This window comes from Dermacentor andersoni, chromosome 11, assembly GCF_023375885.2.
Source record: "Dermacentor andersoni chromosome 11, qqDerAnde1_hic_scaffold, whole genome shotgun sequence".
Classification (NCBI taxonomy): Eukaryota; Metazoa; Arthropoda; class Arachnida; order Ixodida; family Ixodidae; genus Dermacentor; species Dermacentor andersoni.
Genome location: NC_092824.1, coordinates 10,721,619 through 10,736,465, shown reverse-complemented (window position 1 = coordinate 10,736,465; position 14,847 = coordinate 10,721,619). Strand labels below are relative to the sequence as shown.

The 14,847-nt window shown below is 45.0% G+C and overlaps 1 protein-coding gene across 3 annotated transcripts in view; it reads left to right on the top strand.

Moving 5' to 3' along the window:
- LOC126517914 (arrestin domain-containing protein 3-like) overlaps positions 1-14,847 on the top strand; it is a 276,278-nt gene extending 261,431 nt beyond the window's left edge. Inside the window, exons 8-9 of one of the 3 annotated variants that reach the window (XM_050167745.3) lie at positions 1,687-1,945; positions 9,338-14,847. In XM_050167745.3, coding sequence (XP_050023702.2) covers positions 1,687-1,940 — 254 coding nt within the window. In that variant the 3' untranslated portion in view covers positions 1,941-1,945; positions 9,338-14,847. Of the gene's footprint in view, positions 1-1,686; positions 1,950-9,141 lie in introns of all 3 variants that reach the window. The other 2 variants (XM_055064358.2, XM_050167744.3) reach the window with 2 other exon arrangements.

The following is a 14,847-nucleotide window of genomic DNA, read 5'->3' as shown; positions in this document are numbered from 1 at the left end:
GAGCTGTAATATTAGGACGAGGTACCACTGTAATTCAATCCCTACAATTTCTTACTGAATAATCATTTGACATGGTCGTACGTTTTTATCCGTTACCGGTAATTACGGATGCTTTCCATGGAGTCATGTTCGGGTCACGTGGTGCATTAACGTTACGTTAGTAGTGTAGGAGGGAACCATGCACAACCCATGTCCATTGAGTCATATGCTCTTGCGCAGTATGCTTTAGGGCGTGTTCTCGTGCGCGCCTTATTTGTCCCCATTGATTGAGAAAAACTGCAGACGCGACTTTTCCATGACAAAAGTACTTGATCTATGCGCATGCCCCGCTAAACAGAGAAATGCCTCACTCCGGCCTTGAGAGGTCCACGGGAGTTTCTTCTAGACAGCAATCTAATTAATAACATTTGAATTGTACGCTTCTATGGACTGTGTGCAAATTTAGTGTTAAGGCATAATTACTAGCCTAACAAAACAGAGACTAAAGAAAGAACACGGGACTACGGTAGATTTCAACTGAATTCATTACTTGAACAAGCAACTATATATGTATATATACATAAAGCATCGGCTCAACGCATGCGCACTCGAAGCACGTTATCACTGTACACCTTAATCAATACCATTCGCCGGTCTACTCTTTCGCATATAATCACGTTCCTTGTCTGACAGTGCCAAAGGAGGACTGCTAATGAAGGCGTCTGCTTCTATTACAATTGTTAAAGCTTCGAAGATTTCCCTATCTTCTTGCGTTGCGATGTTAATGCATATAAGCTTGCTTGTCTAAGTAATAAATTCAGTTTAAGCCTAGCATGGTCCCGTGTTCTTTCTTTAGTCCCTGTCTTGTTACTCTAGTAATCACGTCTTATTATGCTCGTTATAAACTAGCCCGCAACTTCCTGCATTAATTCAATTTTCGACGCCAAGACTGCTCATTGCTACAAAAATGAGCTTCGTGTCTTCTGCATGTAATACTGTTTTTATTGTACAGTGCACATGAACTCTTTCTTCAGCTGAAGGGGGGGAGGGGGCACATATCAGTCGCTTTTCGTGGTTTGATTTGATTTTGTTTGTAGTTACTTCGGTATAATTAGTACGTTTGTGCGTTTGTGATGTCTGTGTGCATGCTTTCCGAATTTGTATTGAGACAGGAGGCTATAATGTAGCCTATTGGTTTGCAGGTACTAAACAACGAAGGCGAAAATTCTGGAGTAACTCACCTAGGATGGCTATGCAGATAGACAAAACGCTTCACGCACGAGCCTCGTACTGCAGACAGGCCCCACTCTCGCGCTACCTTCTGGGTATAAACAATAAATTATGGAGTTTTACGTACCAAAACCACTATCCGATTCTGAGGCACGCCGTAATGGGGGTATTCGGAATAATTTGGACGACCTGGAGTTCTTTAACGCGCACCTAATACCCTCAGGATAGGTTGCGTGCTCTAGTGGCGCCGCCTTAAAGTCGGCGCATACCAAGTCGCACGTGTGCTCGAAACCAATTTGAGGGTAGAGAGAGACCGGCACATACCCACTGGCACATACCCACGCGAAAGGCCTGTATTTTTAGAGAGCACTACATTCAGGATCGGCCTAAGGTTTTGGTGAGATAGCTATACAGCCGGATGTAAATATGGCCTGAATCCTATTCACATTATTATCCTTCACTTCCTCTCCTCCGCAGCCGTGTGCTGCGATCACGTGGAAGGAGGAATGTACATCGGTCCCGAGTTCCAGCTGGGTCAAGTTTACGACGGCTCGATGGGTGTCGAAGAGGGCGAGACAGTTGTGCTGTACAGGCCAGTGTACGTGTCCATACGAAACCCGACCCGCGGTAGCAGCACCTCCAATGCTGGTGGCGGCAGCGCGTCCTCCGCAGGAGGGCAGCACCAACCTGGAAGCGACGACCCGCCGCACCGACAGCTCGCCACGGCGTAACGCTTGTAGGTCAGCCAACGTGGCGATTCCAATGTGCCGCACGTGAAAATGCCTTTCTCTCCATTTAGCTTCGAAGCCTGTTTCACGTTAGCCGGGGCCGGCCTTACAAAGTGCATTCCCTGAAGTGCGCGACGTCGGCAAACCAGAATTTCCCAACAGAGATGGCACTGCCGCGCGCGCATAGCGAAGCTTCGTAATAAAAACAAAAGGATACCAGCATACATTAACAGAGTAATTTCAGTTACTACTTATTGCCGCACTATTCACTACCTTGATATAACTGCTGCTGGTAACGATATGGTTACCAACATTACTAAAAAAAAATCAAGGGCACTTGGTTGTCCCACGTGTATAAATGCGAAAGCATTGCCACGTCTCTCCGATGGCGCCTCGGCATCGTTCGCCTACTTGCGTGGGTGTCCAAAGGACTCGGGCGCAGCTACTGAGGTCGACGGTTCGGAGGGCACGACACCGACTGGTAGCGACGCGCGGAGCTAGAGTTGACGGCAGCTGATGGAATCTTTACTCGCGGCAAACGGACGAGCTTGTTTGCAGTTGTTACCCTCGTATCCAAAAATGCATCTTAACTTGAACTGACACAGTGGACAACTGGTTTACTTGTATCTTGACAGAAGCTCCACAATGTCAACTTCCAGATCTTCTTCGCTTAACAAGTCAGCTACGTGTATAGTCACATGTTCAGCTACGAAATTCGGTGGCGTGTTGTATCTGCAAGGAACCAAGCGGGCCATGCGGCACGCGCCTCCCGTTGATCGGCTTTGACCACGCGACTTTTCGTACCATCTCCGAGGACGCTGGCGAATTTTCTGCCTAATGAGCCATTTAATGCTTTCGCATTAACAAATAAGGTGCTCACTGTCGCTAATGGGTCTCAACTGTCAATTCCAAGCACAGCACCAGCGGATACAAAGATCATAGCCGGCAACACATGTATCAGACTCACACTAGAATACGCCAGAAGTGGTACGAAAATTTGTTATAGGCAGTGCATTATGTGGTGCTAACTGCACTTAGAATTAGCAGCTGGGACCCATCACCAACAGTGAACGCCTTGTTTAGTCAGTAATGTTACCAATTCTATCCTTACCAACAGCACTTCTACAGTAACCGCAATTACATTTCTTTAAGATAGTATGAATTAGCAAAATGGAGCAAGCGTGTATAGTAGGTAAAGTTTTACCAAATGTGGAAATATGTGCGGCACCAATGCAACTAATTTGGCGTACTGTGAACTCTCTGGCACTAGTATTCGCGTTGCAATGAAAAGAACTGCATTTATGCACCGTTTATCTGTCAGTCTTCTGGAGGCATCTTTATAGCGACAATGCGGCGCTGCTTTTATATTTTGAGGCTTTATTCAAACATTATTTTTACATGTTTTTGTCGACTTTCATAAACTCCGGCTTGCTTTTAAAGGGGCCGTGCCAAATCTTTTAAAGCTTGTACAGTTCAGTATTGCAAGAATATTCCTTCGGCGCTATACCGTAAAGCTATTCCGATTCTGCAATCAACTCTCCGTGAATGGTCAAAAACTTTTCGGTCTACCCCCACTTCACCTATCTGCCATGCGACGTCACGAAAACCGCGATAACTTCCCATTTGATATGGCGTGTACACGCTTACTGTGCATGAACAGGGCGAACAAAAGAAATAGTTATTTCCGATTTGACGCCTTTTCTCCATTAGCCCTCTGCTAATGGTCAGAAGCTTTCGGGCTACGCCCACTTCGCCTGTCTGAAAGCGACGTCACAAAACCGCGAAAACTCACTGCGTCAAAGCGGTGTGTACGCGTAAAGATGCATTAATATGCCGAAAAAAAAAGAGATTTTCAATAGGCAGAGATTGCCCCGTCCGTAAGGAATGGAAGATGGCTGCCCCCCGATCGCTCAGGCACTACCTACTCGCACCTGTCGGAGAGCACCGATTTATTTGCGCATACAAAAAACTTTTTGCGTGGCAGTATCACGTTATCGAGCACTTTCAGCACGTATACGACATCGCTCTGCCCATTCTTTGTTGAGGATCTGTTTTAACGGCATTCCTAAACTGCTGTTGCACGTCGACGTGATTTTTGCCCAGCCACCGCAAGAGGAAGGGGACCTATCGCAGGATGCCGGCACAAACCTCCTCCTCCCGTTGTCTATTTTCACAATGCTGGCTCGGCCCTATCTAAACCCTCTCCCTTTTAGCGTGCTCCTCGCCTCTTGTCAGCCAATTAGATAAGAAAAACCGCTCAATGTAGGCGATGTTATTCATAATCATTTATTGTCCCTTAAAGACCCTTTTCACTGTATTACATACGGGAGGGGGTGCGATGGCATCAATAAGCACTAGGGTCATTATTGTACAATGGTTAACTTACTTATACCATGGTAAACAAAAGAACAGTACAACTGGTAGCACAACTGACGGTACAACTGACAGCACAACTGGCGGTATAACAGAGCACTACAGAAGGTAGACTTAAGTGTAACAGCGCAGTGGTGGTGGGTTAGGGATTTAGAAAACATGACAATAGGTGCCTAAATTGATCTGAGTCACTTTCATTTACTATATCCTCGTTTTGAAAGCAGACAGAATTGAACTCCTATAAATGAGGCGAGCGTTTGATTGTTTGATTGGGCTGTTCAGACAACACTGCGGGTCGCCGCCTGATGCTTGCGTATGCGCTTACGTAAATTTGATGTCAGTAATTGGAATAGTTTTACGTTATCGGGCTCCTTGTTGGACACGTCACGGCGGAAGACAGACGGGAAAAGCTGCACACACAGCGATAAGCCAAATGCTAATCGTCGAAGTTTGTTTTTTCTTGAGCGTCCGATGTGTATCGATACAGGGCCATTACTCTGGACAATTTAGGAAAGGACAAGCTGGCAGCTAAACGAGTCAGTCCAAAACTGCAACTACGGACGCCGAAACAGAATTCGAACAAGCTGCCTGCCCTATACGGAAATAAAAGCCAAGCATCTTCTATAGAGAAAAGAACATATCAATCGAGGCATATGAGAAGCTTTGTAAGGATGAGGTTACCAGCGTACAGTCCCCATGAAATTTGATGTGCGCTAAATTTTGGTCACGCGCACATCTCTGACGATGCGTACTCTCGTCCGTGGTCTCAGGTACACACGGGTGTCGATTTGCCTGATAAGGTAGTCCAAACAATACACTACTCATTACCGTTTCGTGGTACATCCGTAGCACTTACGCTTGCGGCGTTTCGAAATGTGTGGCACTTGGGTCTTCTCATGACGCGGGCAATACCGTGGGCTCTCAGCGCAGCGATCAGCTCATCATGGGTATTACAGACGGAGATAACAGATGCTCATTTAGATGTCGCGCGTTTCACGCAATCGCCACTGGTTACAATATGTCGGAATGCTGGCTGGCCGAGGGGCCCTGTAGCTTCTATCGCACTTCGTTTTAGAGCGCAGCTAGCGTCGGCGTAACCGAGCGAACGAGGACAACAGCGAAAGATGGAAGAGTGAACGCGGAGCGGGAGATGAAAGACGGCGAGAGTGAGGACACCGCGAGCAGGAAAGCGAAGGGTGAGGGTACAGCGCAACCATAAGACGGAAAGCGCAGCAGGAGGGTATGGAGAAAGCGTTAAAACAACAGCCTAGTACCGCTCAAGGCATGCTCTGCGGTGACGACCACTACGATCTCGCGCCAGAGAAGCGCGCGTCGTCTGTTCACTGATGACTCATCTATAAGGCACGCGGTGAGCGCGTCCACCGACAGCGTAATGGAATCAAAGTGCTGCATGAGCAGAGGTCTGTTTGCGGTGGCTGCTCTGAATCGACCCACGCGTCGCCCACGCGCTGCCTCTCGCGATTTCCCGGTTAGCGAGGCAGTCGCGCCACACTTCGCTCCCTTTGCAAGGCGTCGCACGCGACGGATTGTCAGCGCCAGCCAATGTATCGCGATATGAAAGCACCTATAGAGTGCGCTCATATTTCGCATTAGGAAGTATCGTAATCGTGGGTGAATTTTTTTCTAGACAAAGTCCGTCTTAGTGAGTGAACGCCACATTTATGTATTGGGTATGTTTGTAGCCTTTTATTGTGGGCGAATTACAGAGGTAGTGCTACTGTGTATGCTACTACTGTGTATGCTACTTCGTGGAGCCACTAGTGGCCGTGATGTTGAGTGTATATATATATATATATATATATATATATATATATATATATATATATATATATATATATATATATATATATATATTTATATATATATACTGTGTATACACCCGTGGAGCCACTGGTCGCCGTGATGTCGAGTGTATATATATATATATATATATATATATATATATATATATATATATATATATATATATATATATATATTTCCTGGTAAAGCCCTGGGAGTGTTAACCAGTGCCACCACTCACAGACCTTGGCGGCGGATGAGGAACATCCTTTGTACCGCAGGTGTCACCAGAACGTGGTCTTTTCGACTGAAGGCAACCGGTCAATAAACCCACACTTGCTACCTGAATGCATCAATGCTGCCGGATTTGTGGCCCTCGTTATGTAATAAACAAAAGGGAGATTACCCGAGGAGCCCATTTTGTGTTAATCATATCATCAGAAGCCAACAAACACTGACACGAAGGACAACATAGGCGAAATTACTTGTGCTAAATAAATGAAACAAAGAAACGATAAATTAATGGAAATTAAAGTGGATGAAAAAACAACTTGGCGCAGGTGAGAGGCTATCCCACAACCTTCGCATGCGAAGGTTGTGGGATTGTTGGGGGATTAGAACGTTCTACGATCATCACTCATAGAGGCAAATCGACGAATACAGTATTCTGATTTTGCTTTCTTCAGTTAACTGTTCAGTTTCTTTCTAACTTGTTTAAACCCTTTAGAGATGTCAGGGTCGTGAGTATTTAGAGTCATTGACTAACTTGTATTTGTGTTGAATACGCTTGTATGGTTGATTTGCGGATTCCTTTCTAGCTTCTTTTATGTGTGACCACAGGGGCCGAAGGATATTTTACATGTTATATTTGTTTCGAAGGATGCCTGACCGGTGAACCATTAGAGTTACAGAAAGGGTGCCAAGAGAAGGGAAACGCAGTCGAGAACGGCAGAAAACTAGGTGGCGCGATGAAATGAGGAAATCTCAGGCGCAAATTGGAGTGAGTTGGCGCAGGACAGGAGCAATTGGAGATCGCAGGGAGAGGCCTTCGTACTGCTGTGGACATAAATATGGGCTGATGACAATGGTGATATTTGTTTCACTTTTAACACAGATGCATCATATGATGCTGTATGATTTTTTTCAGCATAAACATTAGACCGATTTGTACTGAAAATTAAGCTCTGAAATACCCATATACTGCGATTATTTATGACTCGCTTGAAGTCACGTTTGCTATTTGTGGGCACAGAAAATGGCAACGCGACAAAAAACGATAGATGATCATTTATGCCTTGACTGAGCACTCCAGAACACGTCTCGTCTTTTGTCACAGAAGTAAAATATAAATAAATGTAATAAATCCGCGTAAGAAATAATAAAGAGAAAATTAGACATCCCCCCGAACGTAGCTAAGTGCTACAAAGGAAACCCATACGCGTCCCTCGAAAGAAAAGCTTCGCAGTTGAAGAAAGATTCCACCAGGATTCGAACCCGGGACCACCGCCTTTCCGGGGCGGCCGCTCTACCATCTGAGCTAACCAGGCGGCTAGCAGATGGCAGGCGAAGTCGAATTTGTCAACAATTCAGAAGCAAAGGCCGGAGTTTGACGTAATAGTTCTGCGGAAACCCGCAAGGTGGAGAGGAGTAATTAATAAAGGGAAAATGAGACATCCACGCAAACGTAACTAAGTGCTACAAAGGTGCTGCAAATTTTAATATTCCTCTCCACCTTGCGGGTTTCCGCAGAACTATCTCGTCAAACTACGCGTAAGGAGTTAAATAAGGCTTTCACAACCATTTGTTAATATAGCTTCAATAAGTTGTATCCTGTCATTTTCTTTAAAATAAGTCAACATTGGCGTCACTAACAATTATCGAGTGCAATTGCTTCGTGCTAGCAAGTTGAAGTACCGATATGATATAATCAAGCGGTCTGCACGACTTCTTGTGAGCAGGTTCCACGCAGAGCTTAGCGTTCCCTCGAATGTCTGCGATTCTGTGCTGTCCAAGTTTAACGACTCGAAATACGGGGACAATGAATACGCCAAATCGGTTCTGCGGAAGCTCGCAGAATGAAGAAGCTGCAAGGCTACTAAGCTGGTTGTTTGGGTGGCTCATCGGTTTCAAAACAAGAGTATTTCTGTGTTTCGCATCTATTTGAATAGGGGAACCGAAGTTTGCGTGGAGGTAAAGCTTCCATTTGTGCGGTGACAAGATAGTAAGCGGCATCGCGACGCCTACAGTACCAGCGTGTGCAATGAGAACAATAGCTGTGTCATTCGGCAAAATGTTTCAGCATTGTTGCCCCACAAAACGCTCTGGCGTCGTTAGTAGAATACCAGCTGCACAAATAATTTCCAATGCAGATTCCCAGGGCACCTTTAAGCGCATACATGTTTGCAAGCTTATTTCTATGCACATTTACTACAGTGGTAGTGTACAAATGAAGATAAAGCGCGCTTACTTGTACTCGGCATTGCAGCGCACATCCACCTCTATGCTTGTCTTTCTTACGCGTTCAAATATCGCCGTGTGCCGATCAAATACGGAGGCGCCGATTTCTGTGCGGGGAATGCGGCGGCTCCAGCGAGCGTGAAACAGGCTGCTGCACGCGTCCCGCATGACAGGCTGCTAGATCTGCGCATGTGCAGTTGTCTAGGCAGTGCGATGCTATCGGCAATACGCACGCCAATCTTTGCTAACAGCCGCCGTGATAACGCTTTATCGAATTACCATGGAAGGGCATTAAGTTTGAACATTACTTCTCAGAGTATCCATGTGGAATTGATCTAAATGTGTTTTAAGAAACCATTCCGTTTCATCTGCGATTATACAAAGTCATTTTTTTCTCCTAGAGATTAACCTTAATATTTCTAAAACTGCAGTTTAAGCGTCTCCTAGAAATGCCACTCAGGCCTCAGCGCCTGGAGTCCTGTCAAGCAAAGGCAGTTGTAATGGAGCGATCTGTATAGAAAGATGCATACCTCAGTGATTACAATTTTCTGGTCGCTGCTTACCACTGCAGAGAGGCGTGCAGATTGCCGAAAGCAACTCGAGTCCCTTGCAGGATACAGGCTCCCTCGTTGAGGAGACTGCCGTTCTCTATGGCATGGAATGACAGGGTGATCCAGTGACGATGAAGCGTCTAGCATCTGCGAATAATCTGCACACAACACTTAGGATTTGGCGAAGCTTGTGCTGGTTTCTTCTACTCCACAAAGGAACAAGAGCTTAACAAGAAATCAAGCTCTGTCCTCCTTCAAAGCGAAGCTGATCGTGAAGGGGCTGAACAGAAAGAAGAGGAGGAGACTGCGAGCGTGAAAGAGGACGAGGAGAAAAGACACAACAAAAGTGCAGTGGACGCTGTTGTGATAACCTTTCATCTTGAACACAGGATTTCGAACTTTACCGAGCAGCACAACACGCTCTCATGTGTTTAGAAACGATGGAAGTAGCGTGTCAAAAATGCTGGTAGCGGAAAATATAATTCAGTTGAATATTTTGTCGAATAGAAAAAGTTACGTGGTGTTTGACTGTGCATCCTAGAATGAGAAGCTCATTTTCGTTCGTTAAAACTCGGTCACAACGCGCGTGAAGCACTCATTCAGTGAAAACAGACCTTAAGCAGGGATGAAAGGTGCTGCGCAGAGAAATACATTCTCTCGAAAATAATGGAATGCAGCCGCCTGTTTTAAGGAAACCAGCGTCCTATATTTGTACTTAAAACGAGGCTCCGAATACTGGCGATATCATTAGCTTGTCTTGAAATAAGACGCACGGCTCAAACTGATTTAATCCGTTTTTATTGTGTGTCGAAAAGGGAGGAATGGAAGCTGGAATTGCAGGCGGGCTCCTGTGTTTCTTCAATGATTCTCCGTCTATGATCACATGAAAATTGGCACTTGCAACTGAGTGGGTTATAAACGTGCCTACGAGTAGGCATCACTGCTACATTGCAGTGACTATCTTTTCATCCCTGTCTTGAGGTGCTCCATCACCCATCCGTCGTGCTGGCTTCTTCTCCAGGCATTGTACAAATGCTTGTGAACTTGGAGTGCGGCTCACAACGGAGAAGCACTCGCATTTTACACCTTGCAAATTCACCGCCTTGTGGTTAGACTCATTTGCATTCATTGTACATTCCAGTTTAGAAAGCTCGTCATACGCTCTTGCAGCTGCAGAATTAGTGATAGAAATCAGTAAGTTCCTCATCTGAAGCACATGTCTTTGTACCACTGAAGTGAACTGAGGAAATTGTACTTCATTCCACGTTAACTATTCATTTCGCCTCTTTTGTGAACCGTCCTGTTGTCGTATAGCAGTATCCTTGAAGAAACCATGCGTATTTCTATGGTGTTTGGTGGAAAATTTTGGTCATGTAAATCTCAGCGCCGAAGCACTACCAAAAGAAATAAGAGCATTGCAGTTTGCACAACGATATCATGCCTGTGGCTTATAGCTTGGTGCATTTGACATACAGCGGTTTTTCATTCGTGACGAAATACACTGTCGCGCCATGCACCAAGCAGCTTCTTACCAGAGTCGTCTGTGCTTATTATGCCGCGCACGAAGCTGGTGTCCCCGTGTACGTGCCTGGTGGCAGCCGCGCACCAAATATACCTTTGCCCTTTAATTGGCAATAGTACCGAGAAAATGAAATTTTTCTATCAACTTATGAGACAAGTTCACGCGCAATGATTGGCCTGCTGAAGGCTGGCTTAATAAGGATGCTAAAGACTGCGGTATGTTTCATCAGTAGTATTGCTTAAATTATTCTTTCAGTGTCAATTCTGGCAGTTTTCTGAAAGTTTTAAAAAGGATCATTGTCATAAATTTATTTTTGTGCTAATAAATGTCGAAAGAATATTAAAAGGTGTAAGTAGTCAAGTGGACTGAAGGAAACATGGCATGCTTTTTTAAATAGACGAGGACGTTTCAGAGAAGGAGATTTCTACGTAGATCTCCTTCGGCGCAAGATGATCAAATTTAGAGCTACTCTAAGAAGGAGCGCTGCTCTGTGACCTCAAGTTCAAGGCACATTCTGAGACTTACAATGACGATGATGCACGCGCGAACGCGTTTCAATGTTTTGAAAGCAATTCAATCTTTTAAACTTGTATAAGCTTCTGTAAAATTTAGTTCTGTTCTGTGTGTCCAAGGCTATATACTGATTTCAATCTTGTGCAAGAGTTTGCCTTTCGGAAGAGCTGAGCTGAAAGACTTTTGTGCTGTGCTAAGGAATGTGCCGCCTCGGAATGGCTTTTCTATACTTCTGCCTAAGGCTTCAAGGGCGACGCAAACTGATGGGGAGCTAGGATGAATTCAGTATGTGTGTTCAATATTCGCCCACTTTTTTATATGTATTTGTGAAGTAGAGATAATTCACACATTGTATTCTGTGCTGAATCACAAGCTGAGTCGATGGTTACATTTTTAGCATGGTGTTCAGACTTTGTAAAATATAGTTTTGCCCAACTTATAGAATTCAAATTCTTTGTAACAGATATCTGTGTTTGTTGAAGTGTGCATTTTATTTGCTGTGTTCTGGCGTTGTCACTTGTGGTAAGTGGTGCAGTGGACATTGTTCAATAGTTCGATAATCGTGCTCGGCGAAGTCTACGAGACGCGAGAAATGTTCATCCCGGAAGTGAGCGTGCAGTGCGGTGTTAGTTGCTTGGCCGGTGTTATGCGTAGTTGCGCGAAGCATTGCATCTTATTTGTAACATGCGATACCGTACCGAAATTCAGTAAACGTAGGTTTTAATACCGTGTGACAACAATGGAGGGGTAGTGTTTGTACAAAATCTTGGCTTAAGCGCATGCACTGAAAAGAAGTATGAAGTTTTCGTCATAGGGAAGACACAATGAGTGATGCAGATTTTCGCATCGCATTTGGTGTTACAAAAGCCACAATTGATTAGTAGTTATCGTACATCTTCGATAACGTACGTCAACACGGAGGGTAGTGCACCTACCGCACGTCAGTAAAATATGCACGGTTAGCATACGACTGTGGTGCCTGGAAAATTCATAATGGTCACCTCGTGAGCAAGAAGATGTCGGAACATATATATTTCGTGTCGCCGACCTTCAGCTAATCTGCGCCTGGTGGTGACTGTGAGGATGTCGCGCCTCCTGCGTCTCATAAGACATGACTTCATCACCGCTAAGGATTGATACTTATTTCACCAGAAGGAAAGAGACAACGTAAAGAGACGGAACACGAGAAAGCTTGAGCGCTCAAGCTTTCTTGATGTTCCGTCTCCTTGCGTTGTCTGTTGAATTACTTTCAGGCCCGAACGACTGCATCTGAATGAAATTGCGCCACGTTGTGATCAAACCGGAATGGATCTCTGAGCGTTTCCACTGCTGTTCGGTGATATGCAGGGTAGGGGAAACAAAATTTTTGCTGCATAAATACTTGCGGCATCAGACGACACAAGTAATTACACGTTTGTAAGTGACACAACAATCGCTGCAAGGAGCCGAAGCCAGAAAAGCCAGTGCCTATGCAGTTTTAGTTTAGCGTTTGCTTCCTGTCAGTGCCACACATTTTCTCCCTGAAGTATAAGCGGGTATTCTACATGGTGAGATCTGTGACAGACTCATTTTCAAATTATCTTTCAGCGCGTGTACATTGATCACGTGATAAGGCGTTATGTCTGCATAAAAGCAAGAGCTTCGCCATATCAAAGTATATATGAAATAAAATAAAGGTACGACGCCGGAGTTGTGTCCGAAGCCTTCATCTATTTAAGGAGATTTTTATCAAAAGCAGCAATATTGAAGTAAGACATAGTTAAAAGCAGCTGAGGGGCGAAAGGGTGTCTGTACCTTGGATAACATAGGCATGTTATGAGGAGATGCTTGTTTTAAGTCCAGAAATGCACTTTGCCACTTCTTATAGGTGATGTAGCCAGGCGCCAGAAAGCACCGACAATTCTTTTGTAGATGAAAGTACAAAATACGAAGAAATTTTTAAGAAAAATTTTTAGCCTCATTCGAAATAAAACAAAGATTAATGTGCGGGAATTGGAAAACAATCCTGTTGTTGCAAGCGTTAATCCTCGCTCCCCAATATATCTAAAAACCGTGGCTTTGTCCAGGACAACTTCTTTCCTTTTGCTTCCGTTGCATTTTGTGCCACACCTTATTTACCTCTTATTCTTATACCCAAGGAACTTCTGCTACACAAAGCGAAGGTCGTCTGTAAATGCATCTTGCACAAAAATTCACAACATTTGTGTAATTGCAGCCCATGACCTGGTCACGCGGCGTGTGCGACCTGTTGCTTACTTTGAAGCTATAAAGCTGGTTGCATACTCCAAGTTTTCTATGCCTCAAGAGCAGATCAGTTGAAGCTATTATACCGCAACGCCGAATACTAATTCCTGTGCCAGTTGAGATGGGCTCGCATTATCTCGCAAGAAAGAGTTCCAGCTGCCGGACCTGCAGCGCTCTTCGGCCGGCTAACATCTAATCACTGTAAGATTCAGTCTCATGGTATAAAATTTTCACATCGTTTACTACTCTTTGATATCTAATTAACATGTTACAAGCGAAGACGCCCTCCTTGAGTAATGCCGCAGAAACCGATAACAGTTGAAGCAACTGAGGCATGTATCCGTTAAATGCTGCTTGCATTTCTCCTTAAATTCATGGGAAGTTAACGCCGCCGCATCCTTTTTTTTCCTCGTCTGCGAGGTAAAATTGTAATTCCGTTTGAGGCCGCAAGAAAGCCTGCTTCCTGCAGTAGGGTTGAGACTCTAGAGCCCCACGCCTACGACTTTACATCTCCAGCATAGCCAAAGAGATAGAAGGGGGGAGGAGTGCGGAATTGCTGCCACCCGCTTTTGCCCTCTGTGAGCCCAGAACGGCATCAAGGCAGTTTTGACGTCTATGGAAAATTACGCCAGCAAATTCAATTACTTGTCCACGTGAGCATGCTGTATGTTGGCGCCGCGCTTTTGATAGGCAATTTCTGAGAATGACGCCATCTGCGCAGTTGAATAGGTAAACATCGGCTGAAGCGCATCACGCTCATTTTCTTGCATACATTCTTAACACTGGCGAGAAAACTTTCTGCAGATACTGTTTGGAACTGTGTTGAATAACATGAGCTTGGCTCGTATGCGTTGATCAGTGAAGCCGCGTTCCTTGAGCGTCCCATATCACCGAACAGGAAATGTTAAACAGTTCAATACGTGTGCCTGCAGCCCCGCAGGGAGCAGCAAATGACATCAATTGAAGCTAACGCTTTTCTGCTAAGGTGAAGATAGCCTTAAGATAGCCCCCATCATTTGTCCCGTGTATTCGACCACTTCTTTGTTGCTTCACTTTGCAGTGTGCGGTTAGCGGCTTCCGACCATGGCCGTTAGTGTGGAAGGTGCCCTTACAGGACGCCATAACAACACAGTATGTGTTTTAGTAGTTACCCATACAAGATATTGTTCAGCGGCATAGAAGACTTGAGTGGGAAGTAAATTTCATCTTGAATTTGCTTTGTAGCGGATTTAACTGTGGATTTACAAGGGAATTGTCCGCCCCCTTGCAGCTGTTTCTCGTTTGAGCGCGCTACCCCAAAGTTTTGTTTCGCCTTGCGTGAGATTGTGAGCACGGCTATATCACGCACGAATCTGTGGTTGTTGTCAGCTATAGTGTTGAGTGTATTCTGTTGTACGAAACATCACGTGTCACTACATTGAGAGAAATAAAGCTGAGAAAAAACGGG